General features: G+C 38.3%; 1 protein-coding gene across 2 annotated transcripts in view; it reads left to right on the top strand.

Annotated features, from left to right (window-relative positions):
• LOC122774892 (CUB and sushi domain-containing protein 3-like) overlaps positions 1–21,711 on the top strand; it is a 199,257-nt gene that overhangs the window by 32,428 nt on the left and 145,118 nt on the right. For both annotated transcript variants that reach the window (XM_044034485.1, XM_044034484.1), the window contains exons 3-5: positions 3,139–3,251; positions 12,595–12,789; positions 19,475–19,721. In XM_044034485.1, the coding sequence (XP_043890420.1) occupies positions 3,139–3,251; positions 12,595–12,789; positions 19,475–19,721 (555 nt within the window). The remainder of the gene's footprint in view (positions 1–3,138; positions 3,252–12,594; positions 12,790–19,474; positions 19,722–21,711) is intronic.

Here is a 21,711-nt window from a genome sequence, read left to right as displayed (position 1 = left end):
CACCTTTACTCCAAACTGTATACTTTTTTTAGTTCAAAATATTATTATTATTAATAATAATAATAATAATAATAATAATAATAATAATAATGATAATAATAACAATAATAATTTATCTTTATTAATCCCCCTTAGGGGAAATTATTCTCTGCATTTGACCCACCCTAGAATTAGGAGCAGTGGGCTGCCACACTGAATATGTTGTATGTTATATGGAGTCCAGTCTATATGTAAATGGAATGTACTTGTGTTTTATTTAATGTCCAAGACACAAGTGTCTTCTTTGTGATAAGATATCCAGGCCCCATGGTGTTTTTTAATGACATTTTACAGCCATCACCTGATGCTCTTGTTACCAAAGCAACGGTGGCAGTGAATTTTTTAGTTAGTTAGTGACATAATGATTCCACATACATTCAGGTGATTCTTTTTCTTTCTTTATAAAACAGCACACTCAGGACATCGCAATCATTGTTTCTTAGGCAGCCAGCCATTGTCATGCCAATGGCTGAAGATGATGACCTGTCTGAATCAGAAATAAGTCTCAAACTGCACAATTTTGAGCAGCTCCGTTGCTGACACCACCTCTTAATCCCTCTCACAGATAGCCCCAAAAAGATGTCTTTCCTTCATGTACACCAAGCCCATGACATCCTTATGTCTTGCCTCTGGTGTCATGATGACAAGAGTGTAATCTTAGAAAGGATTACATACTCTGAGGCTTGAGACATGGTTTTGAGTTACAGTTTTGCATGTTTTTTCCTGCAGCTTATTATTCACTTACCTCACTTGTGGTCATGTGAAACATCTTTCACTTTATTTCAGATATTTGCATGATTGTGGGTGTTGTTGGTGTCGTTTTTCCCTCTGCATGTCTTTGTGTTATGTTGCCATAGCAGCACATCTTTATCCTCCGTACACTCTAACCATCACTGCTACACAGAGTTGGCTCAACTTTAGACAGGCTTTTAAGCATCGTGGTCGAACTGCTTTGCACCCATCCCAGTGGGCGCCATTGATGTCTGAGCGAGCACAGTGTACTCTAAAACCACTTGATCATTGTGTTCCACTCTGCCCCCCAGATTCTCCGGGGATCAATCCCTCCCCAGTCTCCCAAATCGACACCAAACTCTGAATTACTGAAGATGAATACTTCCCACATGGACATGGCACTATGTTTCAGTCCCTCAAACCCCTGTTCTCTAGTCTGAACAGAAGCAAAGAACCAAAGTCAGAACAAACCGGTTTGTCCACATGTGATGTTGTGAACTGTGACTGGTGCTATGTGGTGAGACAAATCCTTGCTGGTTCCACATCAAAATACATTTGTCAGTTCTTGTGCAGAGGCCATTGACTGTTTTATAAAAATGGAAGTAGTCTGCTGGTTTGAAAAGTGAAGCTCAGGAAGTAGGATGGGAATAGCAGGGGGGAAACTTTGCTGTTTGCAAAAAGAACTCCATTCCATCTCCCAGTCTATGGGGAAATTGGGCCTACTTTTAAATGTATTTATAACATCAGTAAACATCTTCCTTAGGAGTTAATGGTCTAAATCGCAATGTTTCCATTTAGAAGTAACTAGACATGTTGACAAATGGACACCAGTGTGATTGACAGGTGGTATCGTCCAGTCGGTGCTTGGCTGCTGGTGAAATTTTTGTTATGGCTTCACAATGGAAGTTAGTTTCGCAACAGGAAGAGCACATCAATTTTAATTTTTTAGCACACACCCACCTGTTTTTTTGTGTGTTTCCTATGCTGCCTTCCCTGTTTTTTTTAAAGCATACTAACAAGTCCAGATGAGTTTATTTAGTTGTTGCCAAAAGATTAAAAAGGTTTTCCCAGAATACCATTTGTAACAGCAGTATTATATTTACAATACAAAGGCTTGATGCAAAAGCTTGTTCTTGTTTTCATTAAGCGTCATGGCACGCTAATTCAGTACAAAGCTCTTTTTTTTTTTTTTTGATCAAGCTTATAACAAGTTTACATTTCAATTTCTGTTTAATTGGACGCTTTTATGTGGCAGTTGACTTTTAGCTACATCTTGGCATGCTTTGTTGTACCTGTGACAAAGGCTAATACTTCAAGGACCACTGCAGTTCACAGAGCTGTAATTGGAAACTCTATTGAACCTGTAAATACAGCACCCTCTTCTTTGCTGTCAGAGTGGGAATTTCTGCTCTTTCACATTTGCCCTCCAACAGACGTTATTCAACTGGCTCATCATCAAGTAGGGGTTCAGTCACACCAAGAGCCACAAAACCAGCAATAGAAAATGGAAAAAAAAAAAACGAGATGGCAACACAAAAGGAGACATTTTGTTTAATGCACAAGTTCTGTTCATGCTGCACTGCCTGGCTTACAGCAGTGCAAGGTCGATAGAACATCAGCAACTGCCGCTGAGGAACGGTCAGCAACACATCTTGTTTACGACGTCGTGAAAATAAATGGATTTGTTTGGATCTGCACCTAATTTGAAATGCAGTAATGAAGCAGTCTGTTACAATGCCACTGCCAGCACTCAAACACCATCCAACAATAGAGAGGGTCCATGCTTGGATTTTGATTGTATATTACACACTATATTATTGGTGGACAAATTACATCACGATTCTCTGAGTAGTTTTGTTTTATTAAGCACAAAATGCTACAGTGCACAAACTCACTGGAGTATGAGGTTGGAGATGAATTCACGATCAGCGTTTGTGTGCTGCATTGATGTTTTTGTGCATCCTTGTGGAATCTGCTTCTCCTGGTGGCCTGTCTGCTTTAAGTACTGAAATGACGGATGTTTGACTGACCCAGGTTTTAACTGCGTTATGTGTGAAATTATAATTTGGGAAAAATATAACATTGGGAACAATTTCATCCATTGCTGCATCTCTCTTGCTCCATTGCAAGAGAGATGGTCTTAAACTTGAACCTGAAGCTGAAAAAGCAAATCTTTTATCTCCGTTAACCCAGTAATCTTTTTTTATTATGTTTTACAACACTGTCCTTTATATACAGTACTATTTGATTGTTTTAAAAATCTTTAATATCCTCCCAGCAACAGTGTTTGTTTAAATGTTAGTGGATATAAATGATGTTATGAATTGAATCATACATTTACAATGAAATTGTCTCTCTTGTCTGCAGGTTAACAGGATTCACTATCCCCCCGCCTGTTACCAGTTCTGGTTCCATATTTTCACTGAGGCTTACCAGTGACTTTGCAGTAAGCGCTCATGGATTTAAAGTAACTTATGAAGGTAAGAAATCCCCCTTTTCTGGTATGTTTTTTACCGTCATTATTATTGTTATTGTTGTTGTTGTTGTTGTTGTTGTTGTTTTTTATTATTATTATTATTGTTTTTTTTTTTTTTAATAAGAAAGAAATATAGTATTTAACCTGTTGGTATAATATTCCATCAGCCATAAGAGAGGGATGTGTGTTCACGCTTCTTCCACCTGATTGCCTGTAGCAATGTTGAATTATGGAAACATTTGGTTACTTCCATTTAGCAAATCAGTCTCATATTTTCCAAATCAACATCCATCCCCTCCCCAAATCCTGGACCTTTCCCTGCGACTCCAGAGGTGCATCTGAAATTGCGTGGCAGATGGCAAGGGCAATTAGTTGAACTAATGGATGAAGTGAGTTATCTGTGGGAGAAAGCAGAGCCGGGTGCAGTGGGGTACTATCTAAATATGAACTATCCTTTTGTGACCATCTTACTCATCCTTGCTTTTTGCCCCCCTTCTTCTTCAAGTGCACTCCATCAGTGAGGATTGTCCCTCATTTTACTTCTCCCTCCTTTCTACCTGCTGCTTGTCTGCACCTCGTTCTCTCCTCTCCCATGTTGCCATTTGGTTATTATTATTTTTTTCTGCTTTCTGTTCCTTTACGTTCACCTTTACCTTTTCCAGCACTAACAGGCTGACCTCATTCTCTAAGTTCACTCCTCCTCCCTTCCATGATGTTCTTTTCCATCTCACCTTTACACCCCTCATCTCTCCACCTGACCCAGACCTGGCCGGTCCAGGACCTCTCCCCCTTCCATCTGCCCATATGTGTTGCTCTTTGTCGCTCTGTTTCTCTCCCTCTCTCCCTCGGTCTCTCTCTCTCTCTCTCCCAGTTTCCAGTGGCTTCTGCAGTTGAATTGCATCTTGTTATGCAGATTTTACTTTTTTTACTTTTTTTTTTTATCACACATGATGCATTTTGATATTTTGATAAGCCTTTACAGGTGTGTTCCCAGAAATGTATTTATGATGGCTGTGTAGATATTCCACTGCACTGTATGGAATAATTGTTTAAAATGGGAAAATAACAACCTACTTTGGATCACCGTCATTGGCATCATGATTGATGTCAGCAAGCATAGAGAAATGGAGTTACATTCTTAAAATCAATATTATAGTAGGACTACATTTTTGAGCCTGCCTTATTGACTCTTGTTTGCAGTGTATTGTTTCCACTCATTTGACACTGTGGTAAAATAGAAGTTAAAAAGTGCCTGAAGATTGGTGGTGAAAGCTATAAATGTAAATTCAGTTTGTTTTTTCTTCTGTTTCATTCACTGGAGCATAATGTCATAGAACTTAAATGGTCATTATTTTAAATATCACCATTAGTCTCCTTAGGTGCACTTGTTATCTCATTCAGATTGGCTTCACAACCTAATGTGAGTGTCAATCCTGGCACTGCTTAGAGTCTATGCCGTCATTAAGGCTTAGCAAAAATGTGAGTAAGAAAAAAAAAAAAGAAGATTACATGGTCTTATAACTTATAGTCAAATGTAAACAATTGGAAATTATACACAAGATCCACACTAATAAGATTTAAATCTTTGTCTTCAACATTCAACAAACCTAATTGTAATTCTTATCATGTTTTAACCCTCGGAAAACCCTTTCACAGTGTCAGGATAGGCATTGATCAAGTGCAATACAACTGAACAATTAACAATATATGCTGATCAATACATAGAGATCCTTTATTTTAGTAGTATTTTTACAGTATAAAATCGTATTTTTATTGTGTACATATTTTTCTCTATATCTTACTATTTATTCTGTTTCTGTGTCCATCTACTCTTTTATTTTTTTTTACATTGCTGACTAAAATAAATATGGCAAATGCAATCCTGATATGTCCTTACAGTTATAGCAAGGCGTGCATACACACATACACAAAAAAGAAAAAATCAATTATGATGCAGCCATAGGCGTTAATGCTAACTTCACGTTTCCTGATGTTGCTTCAAGCAGGAGCATCTATCAATAACTCACTGTGCAGAGGGGAGAATTCTGAAACACTTAGTTCCTGTTTTCCTCTGATAGTCCAATCTTTGAGCAAGACATTTTATGCATTTTAACAACAGTCTCTCAAAAGTTGGATGAAGGAAGATTTGACATTTAAAACGAAGCAATGCGTAACCTCTAATACTCATCTCTTAGCACTTAGGAGCCTGGCCAGAATGTCCACTTGACCTTTACCGTTTCTCATCACACTAATGTAAGACAATGTTAAAATAATCCAAAGCTTTCAAAGAATGGCACTTAACTTTGAGCACTGCAACATTTCAGTGCAGTTATTGTTATGAAATGCAGTTTTGAAGTAAAGCCACCTCCCAACATTGCTCAGTAATCATATACAGCTTCTGCATTATTTTTGTTTGGAGGCCCTTGACTGACACATACAAAACAAACACATTCGGTGTTCTTATCCATAATACATCCTTTGCAAACCAATGCAGCTCACAGCCATCGCTGTACATCTTTCTTCCTTGTTATGCTGATATCCTTTGCTACATCTTGTGCATGAATATGTATGTGCTACTCATTCTTATGACTGAAAAACCTGTGATGCTTGTAAACTCTGAGATGACTGAGGCAGGACTACAATTAAGTGGATTTGAATCTGCATGCGTATGAAGAGGACACAGTGAAGGACATGGCCAGGTGCAATGTCATTTCTGGACACCCTGTCATTCTCTGGCCAATGTTGGAATGAAGTCCTCCATCTTTCTGTGAGTTCTGGCATTGATTAGTACCTGCTCTGCTACTCTATCACAACACCTGCAAACCTAAGCTTGGCCTGAAGGGTTTGAGCTGAATTTATTATGGGACAGAGATATGGGGGATTTTCTCCAGCACAGTCAAACAATGGCCCCTTTTGGCAAGGGACTGCGATAGGCTGCAGCTATACCCTATACATGTCTGCATACTGTTATCGGCTTGCCCTTTGTTGAAGGTTGTGTGTTTGCAACAAGCACATCACTGTGCCCATCTAAAATGTGACACAATGCCATTTCAAACTTAACTTTCTTGGGAAAAGTCTTTGACAGACAGCTGACCCATAACACATAATTTCACCTTTTCTCTCCAGATCTCTTCATTTGTTCCCTCTGTGGTGATGCAGTGTGCCCACTGAGCTAGAAAAGCACTTGTGTATGTGTGCTTATGTGCATGTTGAGCACATGGCAGTGTTGTTTATCAGATGCTTTGCCTCTTGATCTAACATGGGATCAGTCAATACTTTTTTTTTCTTTGTTCGCTCCCCACTTGCATGAAAATACAACCCACTTGTCAGTCAGCAGCCAACTTGCTATAAAACGCCACACTGGCAGTCTATGTGGGAAAAGTGTGCCTGCGTTTGTGTGCTCACAAACACAGGCACTCCATCAAAACTCCCATCTTCTTCAAAGGGCCACCGAGTCATTAGATATACAGGCGAAATAAATAGCTCAGTCCCAGAGAAATCTTGCACCCAACTACCTCATTTACTAGTTCACATAACTTACTTGTTGCAACTGTGGTAAGAAATAATGCAAGACAGTCTGTCGGTCTGAATTATATAAATGTAAAAATGTACATGATGACCAAGATTCAACGATTCACGCAGAACTCTTGTATGCTGGTTGAAATCAGCGATACTGACATTCCAGGAATACGTACTTATTATGTTAAGCACCATGATTTTTATTTTTTTTATTTTTACTCCAGCTATATTTGTCAGATATGGTGATTCTTTTTGAGATTAAGCATTCTCTTCTATTTGTGTTGTTTCCATGTATTTTCTCACCCTGAAGTGAAGTTTGAACAGGATTTCATTAGGTTTAGCTTCTGCTCAGCCCCTGGTGTTTGGGCGCAGCTGTTTTCCCAAGGTTCGGTTATATCAACAATTTATTTAGGGTCCCCCAGACAGCAACACTTGTTAGCTCAGGGCTAACACTGTGTCTGAAACAATTGATTTCTTTAGGGGGTTCTTCAAACCCTCATAAAAGTAGAATTCCTGAGTCAATGGTAATCGCGGGCCGTTATTCAAAGCACGGCTACTGTAGCTGTAATTGAGACGACTTATTCAATGCATTGAATTAATATTTACAGCCTCTGATACTAAAATCATATCATGCAAATTATTTTCTGATGATTGATTCAAGGTCTGTAGCTGTCTGAGATATTAGTTCTGACTTTCCATTCACCAAAGGGCAATGAGTCAGTGCTTGTATAATTACAGAGGGGATGCATCTGTTGATTTTTTTTTTTTTTAATTACTGACCTGAGGTGAGTTTTGAAAAATATTTAATTGCAGAAGTGGGTATTTTGTTTTGTTCTTTTTGTCAAGAAAAAGGAAACTGTGCTTTTAGCAGTGAATACTGTGCATAATGGGAACCAATCTGAATGATTTGAAACAGGGTTAGATTCTTGTTTCTATAAATCAGAAACACCAAGAATATTCTATATATATGTATGTATGTATATATATATATATGTATATATGTATATATATATATATATATATATGTGTGTGTATGTATGTATGTATGTGTATATATATATATATATATATGTATATATATATATATATGTGTGTATGTATGTATGTATATGTATATATATATATATATATATATATATATATATATATATATATATATATATATATATATATATATATATATATATATATATATATATATATAAGCTTCCCTGCATATTTGCAGAATGCACCTCGTAGGTAGGCCAAAATAAGCTAAATCAGCTGCAGTACATTCACTACAAATGTACTTCAAATGTCCTGTACAGTGTGTGATACATTGGTTCTTCAGTTAATTTCTACTGACCCAATTTTCCTCTCCACATCATTATTGGAGAGAGGGATTATTGTGGAAAGGAGTCTGTTAAACAGACCACATAACACCAGTACCTGAACATTTGGTTTGTTTGTTTTTACAAATGCAAATCATCTTTGATCGGCCGTGTGCTGAATTTGAATCTGACGCCGTCGAGAGTTGTTGTGGTGAGGTTGTAGATACTTAGGTCACCTCTGATGTGCTTTGTCACATTTTGTTTTACCACAAAAATCTGTTTTGTTTTGTTTGTTTTTTTTCAAACAAATACATTTCAATTCATAGGCTCTCTGTAATTCCCAAAGAAACAAAGTTAGTGTTTGTTGCTGATTATCATGCTGCGCCAAGAAGGGGTGCATATACAGTATTTATTGCAGCATGAAAAAGCTGCATTTGATATCAGTAAGCATGACCTCAAACTCACTTCAAAACAGCAGTTTGTGTGTGTGTGTGTGTATATATGTAATAGCAGGAGTACAAATATTGAGCTTTCGCTGCCTTATTCTCAGGGTTTTGCAAACCAGTTTTTATTGGATTTAAGGTTAAGATACACTGCACATTTGGTACATAACATTTCTTCATTGCACCTTGACCTGTTTTAACTATTAAACTGGAGCGTGCAAACAAATTTATTTATTGCTTTTGTGTGGTACATGAAACATGCATTTTTGTGCTCCAGCCAGCTGCTCTACTCTGATCACCAAAGGTTGATTAACTAACAATAACCATTACATTACATGTCATTTAGCAGACGCAAAGCGACTTACAAGGCAGCTTACTGGGATAACCAGTAGATTAATTGATTAAAAAGTCTTTGATGCAACATTAACACGGTGGTTACTCATGTCATTGTTGTCTGTAAAAGACTTCATTAAAATCCAACACTCTTTAACATGTATTGCAGTGACAAAACTCTCATTTTACTTCTGAGTGTTAGTTTTCTTTCTTTGGTTTCAAATGACAAAGGCTGCTGAAGTACAACATATCAGTTGTCACTAATATTTATTCTGTCAGTAACTTTATAAATTTAACGTGGCGGTTGGTTCTCAGTCGGCTGATGGAGGATCCTCCACTCCGTAACATTACTGAGAGAAAAATCAAATGAACACAGTTTCTTTCTTGTGCATTGTGTAACATCTTTGGGGACAACATTCTCACTTTCATTACAAGCTGATAGACTTAGATCCACAGTCAGACCAAGCCTTTTTATCCTTTTTCATTCCTTTAGTCTATTGGCACACACTCTCAGAAATGTAAACTGTCAGTTGGGGCTATAAGGTTTTTATTACCTTCATTCGAGACCATGCATATGAGAGGTTTGATGAGCGATTGCAGTGTAAATTGGATAAGTAATTACATTTAAAAATGGTTCCTGGATATTGTGACTTCACAGATGTGACTATCAGTGAAATTATGTTCACATTTCGTAATTTGACAAATGCTTTTATCCAAAGCACCATCCAGATGGACTGGTGGTTAGAGTGGTTGCCTCGGGAGTGGGAGGTCGACAGTTAACCCAGCTGTGTCACACCTAAATGGTACTTTCTTTCCTCTCTGCTAACTACTCAGCCTAAAAGGAGGTGTAGGTGGAGGTACTCTGTGATGGACTGGGATATATAAATACTCCTAGTTATTTTGTTCTACTGAAAGAGGAATTAAGCACCTATGGGAGGCTCCTTCGTGGAGCATATGACCTAGTTATACAACTGACTACCTACCTTTTGTACAGTGTTGTGCAACTGAGGGTCAACACCTTCATGTATTTTCTTGATATGAGTATCAAGAGCTAAATCTGTTCAATAAGTGTAGGTAAAGAAGTCAGACAAATGAGTACTAGTTAGGCATAGGGTGTTAGAGGTGTTTGTACAAGGAGGTGCTGTCAGAAGAGGTCACAGTTCAAGAGGTTCTACATTTTAAAAAAGTTAGTGTTTGGTGGCTGGTTCCACTATCAGTGAACAACAGATGAGCCTTGTGTGTAAGGAGGGCAGTGCTAGACAACGTTTTCTAGAGGAACTATCAAAAAGGAGCATAAGCCTGTTAAACTGAGTTCAGGAAGATGGGTGCTGAACCAGAAGTTGCTCTGTAGGTAATATTTGTGACAGAGTTAACTCTGGGTTGACACCATTGTTAGTGAAGGTCAGCGAGCAATTGAGAATTGCACTTGTCAACCATGTGACAGTGGTCTGTTCCAAGATCAGGGTCAACGTCTCAAATGTATGCCACGCTATGTTTTTCTGAGTCAGTTTATTAAAATAGAATAGTTCGTTTTAACTACATTAAGAAAGTAAAAGTATGTTTAGTATTCTTATCATGATGACGACTCTGGTCTGATACTCACAAATCTCCTATACAGCGTTTAATGTGTTTAAAATGCTGTATGTTCAGAATAAAAGTGTCTGTAGTTCTATTTTGTTTTTATTGGAGGGTGTATTAAAATATATATTTTTTTATTACTCATTTATTAAATTGCTTTACATCCTAGTAATTGATACATATACTAAAGTATGCAGCTGTTAGTCTAGTATAATCCTGTCAGCAGATTGAACAGATTTGGTGACAGCCATCTTGGTTGTTGACTAAAATACTTCACTGGCTCTCCCATTGGGCACACTTGTTAGGTCAGTGGCTCATGCTGTGTTTGTTTAAAATATACTGCAGTGCATAGGAGCAGGACATATTTCTTTTTTATGCATGTGATGTAAGACGTCTTATTGGCTCTTTACTTACAAAGTTATTGACTGGCTGCACATTGCTACCTTAGTTGTCAACTCTAGTGTTACATAAACTTCTCAGAGGATCGTCTCCACTGCGTCCGTGCTGTTCTTAATGTGTATGTGAAGAGGGCATTCAATATCATTTTTTTCCAGTTCATTTGGCTCAGGCACTGCGCCTAAATCATATGAAGCTTTTATGGAAACTCTGTGTGATTGCATGGCATGTGTAAATATTTCATCTGTTTTTAATTCATTGTGTTCCTATTTTTGTGTTGTTTATTGCACGTGTTACACAGTTGCACACACAATTTATTGGTGCAAACTTCTCCTGAGGCAAAAAAAAGGAACCAGTAATGTGTTATTGCCCTGCACTATGGCTTGAAATAAAAACTTTGCTGATACATTTTGTGCAGACTGGACATATGCAGGGGAATTTTGACAGAGACAGAGTTACGACGGTCTAATAGATGAGAGAAATGTAATGGAAGATTGTGTTCGACTGAAAGCGTACAGGACCAAATAACGCTTGAGGCTTTTTTTTTTTTCTTAATTTATCAAAATTCCTTTTCAGTAGTTTGCCAATGAATAAAATGTCCTTAAAGTGCTTTCTTGTGGAATACAACATCAATATGTCATCTTCAAAAATGTGTCTGCCTGGGGATGTAAAATATTGATGCAGTTTTGTTCTATTATTTTTCATTGTTACTGTTGTTCTGTCATATGCACTCTTTAGCTCCTTGTGCCATGATAAACAGTAAATGATAGATACACAAAAGGTACAATAATAGGAAAGTAGAGAACAGAGGGTGCAGTAAGGTAATGGAATAGACATTAAGTTTGAAAAATGATCATGTCAGTATAGTAATATACATACCAGCTGCAGATCCTAACTTTCTTGTAAAAAAGGTGATTTGGTAAAAAAACAAAACATTTCCAAATACTATTAAAAAAACTGCATGCACTGTAAGAGAGCCACATGAACTGAGGTCATCCGGCATTGAGCTGACAGTCGTGAAAATTGTTGTGTTAATGATTTTCTCATCAATGAAGTGGCCACTGTACAGGAATTGTATTCTGCCGAAGGGTTGTAACAGTGCTGGCCAACACAATATCCAAAGTTGAAAAATGTTGCATAAAATGAATGGTTTCAGGTAACTGTGTTTCTGACACATTTGACAAATATGGAACTTAAAATGTTGGTGGAAGATCATTTTTACTGTTTATGTTGCTGTGAAACACACACAAGAGCTTTGTTCTTAAGAGAAACCGCCACCTTTGCCTGTGAGAGGAATGTGTCTTGGGTGCATCTCATGCAGATGATGGCTGCTCTAATCTGATAATGTGGGCACCCAAATGCAAAGCAAGATGGTTCTGCAACATTCCTGCTTACACACCCAGTGTGGCCAAGGCTGAAAGAAACCAGTGTGGTGCTTCAGTACTACTTACATTTTGTTATCATCTTATTATAATTTTAGGTTAATAAAATGGCTTAGGTTTAAGCCATAATAAGGTATTTGAGTAGCAATTGGGTGAAATATAGACTCATTCTGACATTTGGTAGCTATTAATGGCGTATGTAGACTCTAGTAAAGTCCAGATTAGGAAGAGTCATATGTAACAGAAATCTTTTGGGCAGCCGAAATGATGAAAATTAAACTTAATGGCTTTGATTTTATGACTAAAGATAAAATTAAGGAACACTGTTATTATAAGCAACAGAATTATTCTTAACAACTCTGTCTCTTCTTTCTTTCCATTTCCAGAGCTGAGAAGCAGCTCATGTGGAAATCCTGGGGTTCCTCCCAAAGGCATACTGAATGGAACTCAATTCAACGTGGGTGACAAGATGCGCTACCGGTGTGTCACCGGTTATGTCCTAGATGGACACTCACTCCTCACCTGTGTCACTAATGCAGCTGGTGTGTCAGTGTGGGACTTTCCGGTGCCTATCTGCAGAGGTGAGCACATTTTATCACTGAAAAGAGTTGTTCATCATTTTAACTGCAAGTCCTGCTTTATTAAGCCAACCTTTTCCCTCCCAGCTGTGCAATGTGATTCAATGCTAACATGGAGAACATGATGTTATGTACATGCTTGGTGAGAGAGACGTATAGTAATGAGGTGTATTCATTAGATAAGCTTTATTTTGTAAAGGAAAGGAAATATTTTAATTATGTTAAAGAAGCTGATTTAGAGCCTCAGGGGCTGAATGGGTTAATTCAATATTTATTCCTGTCAAGAAGGTAGCTTATTACTGTATTGCTGTAAGCGCGAGTCATACATTCACTGGATTCTGCTGTGCTGCGACTCCTTTTGAAATGTGTGCAGATATTTCTTATCTGCAATGAAAGTGGGGTGAGTTTGTTGATCTGTGAGACAGCAGGGCAGCTGTTGCTTTTAGCCTTGTACTGTACTGTAAGGTCTCAGCCACCTTTCTTTAGACTTCATGGGTAGTAAAACCAGGTTTCATGAGCTATGAGAACAAAGGCACACCAAGTATTTTCCTTCTGTAAAGAAATTGAGAGTAAAAAAAGAGAGCCATCCTAACAAAATAGATGATACATACATACAGGCACAGAAGGGAAAGAGACCATTATAACAGAGGTTTAAAATGAAAATACTTAATTGTTCAGTCACAATAAACCTTGAGCAGCTGCAGTAGCTGTCACTTTTTATCCTGCCTAGCAGATTATAAATGCTGTGACTGGGAAGTGTCTACCACACTAAAAGTAAAACCAAATTAAATTGATATGTAAAACTTTTGCCACATGTAACCTTTCATTCATTTGCACTAGTTATTTATCTATTTTACAAGTCATTTGTGTTGTATTGTAGCTTCTACACTATAGTGATATACAGCATGTAATTAATCTAATAACCTGGCCGTCTCAGCTGATTGTTTGCCTCAATATTCCAGTTTCCACATTTCCTTTTTGACACTTAAAGAACACATATCTTTGTGTTTCATTTTCCACTCAAGCTGTTGCCTGAGAGTTAAATCCTGAAAGATGCTGTGCATTTGTAATTTGTCTTAAGCTCCTTTGCTCATCCATCTGGAACTCATGAGTGGAGAACATGTTCTAACATAAAGATGATTGATGAGCACTTTATTCATGCCATACTGTTTATCCCATACTGTGATTATATTAGATCAGTTCAGTCACAATGACACAAAACAGCAGAAATTGGCAATTCTGCTCGTGAATGTAATTTATTACACATGGTGATGATATCCACAGTACATATCAATTTAGTGCATAATTTACAGTGTCCATATTGACGACTCAGTGAGATCATTTGGCATAGTAGATAAAGTCTTGTTAGTTAATCCAGTCTTCCTTAAATATCCACTTAGACTATTGTAAAGTAAGGTTAATCCAGCTGTAAACACCGGGATAATTTAAGGTTTGGTTAGTTACATTAAAACAGTGCTAGAAGCTTGTCCAAATCTCCCTGTGGACATTTTAACAACTTTTTGCCTCTTAATTACTTTTACTCAAGAGAACCATTTAGTTGAGGAGGTTTATGTATTAATTGCAGTTTGGCTGAATATCAAACCTGTGATGCGTGTTTTCCCAGTGGACAACACCTTTTTTCCTTGCATTTGCTGCATCAGCCTCCCTTTACCCCAAACCACCTCTTAGTAAGTGCTGCTGTTATTTTTAGAGACAGCCACCACTTCATACAGTATACCGCAAGGACAAATAAACTAACATGAGGCAAAAGCTCTTAAAGAGACGGATTGAAAGCCACTTCCAAATACAAATAATTTCCACCCACGCTACCAGAATAGGTCATTGCCATATTGTGGTATAGGAGAATGGCATAGTTTTATAATACATCATAATGATTTAATGAATCAAAAATAAAGTTTCAGATGATGAGAATATTTAAAGTAGGCTTGTGGAGATGATTTTGATACAAATGAGAGGCTGTGTTAATCAGAGTGAAAGTGGACTCCCTCCCATTTTTATGTACGCTCCTATATAATCCTATGCAGTCTTAAAGCCAACAGAGCATATACGTATATGCTCATGCCTCCTCATTTCACAATGCAAAGCACAGCAAAAAGAATATGGCTGAGCATATGTTTATGTAACCGCTTGCTTTAAGGAAACAAAAAAGCTGCACATGGAGGGTTCCTTTGCATTTAAGCATTGTGTTAGCCTTTGTTTCCAGAGGCCAGAATCAAAACTCTTTTTTTTCAGTCCTGGGTTGCACATGAGCCTCTCTCTCACTTGTCTAAATCCAACCCAGCTCCTGTATGTGGGCAGCTGGTCCTTTGATCTCATTTCCACAGGGAACCTGCCCTTTCTGTTCATCACCAATTGTTTTACACCAAACACACAGCAACACAAAATCTCTGCCCGATCCACTGTCCAACCCGACCGTCTCTCAGCACCTCAGTCTCTCACCAGTTTTTTGTTAGCATGGCTCTCTTTTTTGTCTTTTCCCCAGTTCTCTTCTCTGTGCACTAAGTTCATGTTCATGTGCATGAATGACAGGGAAAGGGAATAGTGCAGGAAGACGACCCACATTTTACCAATATTAAACTTCATTACTACACAGTGGACTGACTCAGCTTTAATTTTCAGTGCCACTGCTTTGTTTACTCTGTAGGTCCAGCTTTGATGTCGGTATGATAAACAGGTTTAATTTGGATTTTTTTTTTCCACACTTTGCATCACTACAAAGCAACCTCACATTATGTCTCTGTGTTATTGGGGGAAAAAAGCTGTTTATTTGGCTTGAAGTGGCTGTCAGAGCAATATGGATCCTGTGATGATTTTGTAGTATTGCTATAGCAACTGTGGATACTGTGGATCTAATGTAATGCCAGGTGTGATTATTCTGATTTATTGTTTCTTTGAATGCTGACGATAAAACTTGACGGGTTGAAGGATATGTTAAATCTGCAAGTGAAACTATACTCGCATAATGAACACGACCAAATCGACTTCAAAAAGAAAAGCAGGGATGGAGAATGATGTATTTTAATTGTGACTTGCTCCAGCTCCTCACATGGCCCCCTCAATTCCTTCTGTGTATTCATACAGGCAATGAGGGAGCAAACAGGGACAATGTGCTAACAGGAGAATATGAACTACTCATACACTGTCATTCATGTTGCCAGCCATTGTCCGATAGAATGAGAAAATTAGGCCAGATAAGAAGCTTGCATTTTAAGCCTTTTCATCTGGTTATGTAACTGTAAACCCAGAACTTAACCTTTCTTTTTTTTTTTTTTTCTGTTTTTTGCGAGTCCTGCATCATTTTTACCCATATTCTAAGGCTGATATAGCTCAGAGTTTTCACCAAGCTACTGTTAGGATTTTGAAAGCAGGCAAAATGTTGCCTGTCAAAAACATTTGCTTTTATGAAGTTTGCTAATTGGTGCTGTGGTTCCATATCACCAAGTAAATTATCACCTGAAACCTGCATTTATGGAGACGTGGTTATGAATCTCAGAAATATCCATAAGGCTGAGCAAATCAGGGACATAGCGACTGCTTTTGCATTAACACAGGGATCATTACAAAGGAAAAAAAACCTGCTGTACTAAAGAAATTTATACATGAGTTCCTTGCTTCTATCCTTGGGGTTGATTTTTTTTCTACGTAGAAAGACAAGTGTTGTATCTGATCAAAGTCAAGGGAGAGAGATTAATCCCTCAAGTAGCATTAGATTGCTGATGCTGGGGATGTAAATGAGCTCAGCTAAGCAGTCGTAATCCTCACCACAATCTTTCTTTTTTATACAGCCACCATTTTTAAAAGAGACAGATACTGCTTCGTCTTTAAAGCCAGAGCACGCGCTAATGGTTTGTTGAGGAACACATTGCTCAGCATTCAGTTGAGTCTTTTATGCAACTAAATCTTGTTGGCAAAATGTACCTCAAAGGCTGCCATGCATCGCGGTGACAAACACAGTGTAAATATATAAAACTGGTAAGGCATTATCTAGTTGAAGCCATTTAAAATTCTGAGGTTGCTGCAAAGCATTTCTAAGCCTTAGACAGCCTGTGCATGATTTACAGTACCACGCATGGATGCTTCTCAAAGAAGCGGCGACGAAATCTGTCTCACAAAAGCGAAAGTCTTGCAAGCTTTGAATTTAATTCCTTTTACAGTTTAATTGGCTTCAGGTGACGATACATTAATGAGTTATTAAATGTGGCTCTGCGGATCTACAGTATCTAATGTCTGCAAAGTGCCTGTGGTGAAGTATTTAGCACAGGCACATGCACCGTTATCGTGTAAAAAAAGGCTGCTTTGTGATCGATGCCATGAGACCAGATCCACAGCAACTCATTGTCATTATAACACAAGCATGACTGAAAACCTACCCAGCTTGTTGGAAATGTTTATTGGTCAACAGCGATCATGTCTGATATCTTGGAAGCCACCTAAAGACGAACTTACCCCTCGTGACACCACGGCTTGTGTTATCTCCATCTATTTAATTAAGTTCAGTTCAGTTCAAAAATGCATAATTCATTCCCAGAAGGGCCAACAAACAGCTCATACACATGCAAGTCTAACATATCTGTAATGCGAATACACAAACAAGTGCAAACAAATCTAAGCGCAAATGTCACATGTATGGGTAAGGCTAAAGTGTGGGTGCACTCATCAAGTCAACTGACCGAGCAGCATGGCCACATTGTTGCATTGATCAATGCACAGTGGAGACTAATTAAATAGTATATTTTAGAGTTTATGAAGTTATTATTTCGTCAAGTCCAATAAAAAAAAGTGCTTTATCTTTTCTTTTGATTTGCTCTCCATTTGTGGCCTTTCCTGTCGCGTGTTTTTGTCTTTTGACTTTAGTCCTATACTTGCACTTCTTCTCATTACCCAATGCCTCTCAACTTCATTTCCATGCTCCCTTTGCCTTGATAAGGGTCACATTATGCTGCCTGCCTGTCATGAAGTTGAAAAGTAATACTGTTCCTTTGCAGCACTTTATTATCGGTTAAATTTCAGCCAGTAGCCAATTACTCTATGAATTTGCTCGGCACTCTTTGGAATGTTGCTTTAAATGCATTGTTAAGAAACACGGTTTCTTTTTTTTTTTCTTTTTTTTTAATGGGGGAGAGTATAATGATTCAAACCAGAAGCAAATCAAGACTCTAAATGGCCTTGCTTTCAACAATTGCCAGCCTATACTTGGTGTAGTCCACAAAGAAGAGACTGCCCTTGATGTGATTTATGTGCAGTATGTGTTAAAAAAATAATACTCCTTTATCTATCTATGTATGTCTGTCTGTCGGCTAACTAACTCATTAAACACAAAATGATAATTATTATTTAAATGTTTAAAATAACTATAACTTGAACCTGTTTTACATTTTGCCAAATCGTATATTTAGATTGATTGATAGATGTAGATTATTTAAACTTCAAGCACACAGTCCATTTTATTTGGTGTCCTATTATTATGCAGTCCTCCAGAACGCAACTGTTGCAAAAAGTCAGTGAATATAAGTAAACAGTGTTGTTTAACAATAAAAGTAAAAACTCTAGACACTAGAAACTCTCATGACAACGGGCGAACAAATGGACTTTGATTAGTTGCTTGGCCTATACTAATGTGTCAATGCACAAAGATCAAGCTAACTAGAAGCCTTTGCACTCCCATCTTCTTTATTTTATCTCCTTTTGAATTTCATACATCTGCTTTCTTGTTCCTTGACCAATCGTGCAATGCAGCGTACAGTAATGTTCCAAGCCTGGCAGCTTTGACAGCTCTGAGTGGAGCTCTGAGCCATCAAAGGTTTCAGCTGGCACAGCCGAGTGTCACATATTAGTCTTAAATGATGTGAAAACTGTGAAAGCCCTGCCATCATTACAATTCTTAAGGGAGAAAAAAAAAATGAATGCAAGGATTGAAGGGAGGCGAATAATGGTATAAAAGATCTGAGAGGGCTTGGAAGAGAGGAATGGAGAGAGAGATGGAGAGATATTGGAAACGGTGGGGGAGAGAAGGGAAAAGGGACATGCAGTGAAAGAGAGCAAGCCACTGTTACGGTGGAGTGCATTAACATTCAGCTGATGTGCCGTGCTCCCCACACTGAAAAAATATACAATTTCACAGCATTATAAGCCCTGTTTGTCACCATTTGTTCGTTTCCTGGTTTCCTGAAATATGAGGGAGCTCCGAGGACATAATGATGAATTTCTAACTCTGGGATGGAGGGAGGACACGATAGGGGCGCAACAGAGAATGTAAACAACAAAACTATGAAATTGGTGCACAAAAAAATTGGTTAGTATTTCTGCTGTTTGGCACTCCCATGAATGAGTCGTGATTCTCTCCACTGTCATGAAAACACATTTTATTCTTGAATATTCCATTATTATATGAAAATTAGCTGACTTATGGGTTTAAATGAGTTTATCAAAGTCTGTAACTCATGAATATGTGAAAAAAACATTTATCGCACCAACTCTAGCTTTAACTTCCACATCGGTGTCTCTCTGCTTTGCATTTATCTGAAAGGACAAGTACAGATTTTTTATGTCTGCAGACACTTTTTTTCTCCATTTTGAACTTTAAATAATAGCTCTGATATAACCCTGCGACCATGTGTCTTTTCTGCCCACACCCTCCCCACCTGGCTTTCCTCTGTGTGACTGACAGCGGAGGACACATGTGGTGGCACCCTGAGAGGCTCCAGCGGGCTCATCTCCAGCTTCGATTTCCCCAGTAGTGACTCTCTTGGTGCGGGTGGAGGTGGAGGTGCTGGAGGCCTGGGCAGCAGTGGGGAATGTAAGTGGACCATCCTGGCTGATCCGGGGGACACCATCTCCCTGGTGTTCACTGAATTTCAGATGGAGGAGAAGTCGGATTATCTGGAAGTAGAAGGATCTGAACCACCAACGATCTGGTGAGTTGGGCTGTGGGGAGTCATGTGGGTATAGTTTTGTATTTCATCAGACTAACATTACATTATTTGACAGATAATTTGTTCAACTGGAGGTGGGCATATGTGTTTGTTGACTCAGTGTTCACAGAAAGTGGTTTGTGTGAGGAGGATTTGTTTGTGTATACAGGTTTGCTTTTGAAGTTTGTTTTTTTTACCCATGTGACTGATAAGGACAGGTACTATATTTTCCAAGAAAATGATTTGTGGTGCGACTGTTGTGAAACTGGCCTAATATTTTCTCTCAGTGCTGCCAAATTGAATGCAGGCCAAAAACCATTTAGAAATACAGAGACGTTTGGACATATTCACGTATGAAGTCAGTTTTGTCATTCAGACGAGTAATGTAAAAAAAAAAGAATTGTTTTTTTGTTTAGCCTTATATCATATAATGTTTCAGTCTTTCAATATGGGCCTACAGCTGCAGTTCCAAATCCAAACCAACTTCTCAAGCTTGGCATAAAAACACCGCTCATTATTTTGATTGTTGTGCATGCAACAGAGAACTGCAGGCTTGGAAATGAGAAACTGGAAAACAGTAACTAGCAATTGTGAAAGTCATAATGTAATTTGTAAATGAATTTGTATAATTAATTACAATCATGCAGTTAAACTCCAACAAGATTACATATGGTTCAGTGGTATAACCTTCCTTGGTGATTAACTAATGGATGCTATGAATACTGGTCTATGTATAATCACAACATAAACAAAAGGTAAGGGTTGGTTATAGTGATAAACACAGTTTTTTTCTTTTTCTAGAGTTACTGATTGCAAGGGAGTTGTCAGCTCTGAGTTGATTTCAAAGGGGTTTGGATGCTTGCTAAGACAAGGCTGTTTTGCCCCTTGGGCTTTGGCTTAGTTCATTGACTAACACGGAGGCCTGCCTAATAGGATATTGAAACATGAAAAGGAAAAATGGTTCAGCATGGTCATGAAATATTTTGAAAGAATCACCTACAGTAAACGGAAGATAGCCAGCTCATGGCATGCAAATGCACCTTTTAATTAATGCCCATGGACATTTATGTGCAGATAATATTTAGATATTCCTTGATTTGGACTGAATTAAGTCAGTTCAGAAAGGAGGCACATGGTTCCCTGATGCATAATTCAAATTAAGGTGAACATGAATTACACATCTTTGACATAGTTTGGTTTAAAAAGCAGCCTTCAGTCACTTTGGTTTATAGCTTTCTCTGTAGACTTAATTTAGAAGTCACCCCCGACTGAAACAAGGAAATATGAAATGGGTTTGACCCCTAGTCTTGAATTTTAAGGTTATCTATCTCCTCCGTGTCCAATGAGAATATGAGCATCCTCCAGGTTTATGTGATCCTGTCAGGCATTAATTATAATTGGTTGAAAGAAGCTCTAATCAATCACTGAGCTATGAGCTTTGTTGTCCCTGAGAGGTGTAATGTGGAGTCAGAGGCAGAGCGAGGCAGGCACTGTCAGTGAGACACACGAGAGTCAACTGGAGCAGTGCTCTTGAGCGTGCTGATGACTGTTAAGCATTGTATGTTGACGTTGCTAATACAATGGGACAGGAGGATGATATGGGAGGACATTTTTGTTTTGACAGATCATCAGATAACCTTCTGTGAACATAACACAGGCAAAGTCAGCCCCTCCTTCACTGCTCACCACTCAGTCCAATAATAACACCTTTCTAACACCTGGGCCACACTGGTTGCATGCATGTTCTTGAACTATAGGTGGGCATGGAAACTGATTAAATTGGTCACACTTCATCAGACCCAGACACAGCAGCTTGCATTAGCCGGAGTGGTGGCTCGTTTTGATTCAAAGCTCAAACTCAGCAGTATTTATACCTCCAGGGTTAGTTTGTCAGAGCATACACTTATTAGCTTTGAACTAATTAGTCTGACCGCTACCACTTTCACAGAAAAGAGTCCACCTCCGTGTCACTCTTAAACAGTCTTTCCTTCAC

Source organism: Solea senegalensis, linkage group LG9 (assembly GCF_019176455.1).
Source record: "Solea senegalensis isolate Sse05_10M linkage group LG9, IFAPA_SoseM_1, whole genome shotgun sequence".
Classification (NCBI taxonomy): domain Eukaryota; kingdom Metazoa; phylum Chordata; class Actinopteri; order Pleuronectiformes; family Soleidae; genus Solea; species Solea senegalensis.
The sequence above is the reverse complement of the archived record's forward strand: the minus strand, read 5'-3'. Positions and strand labels throughout refer to the sequence as shown.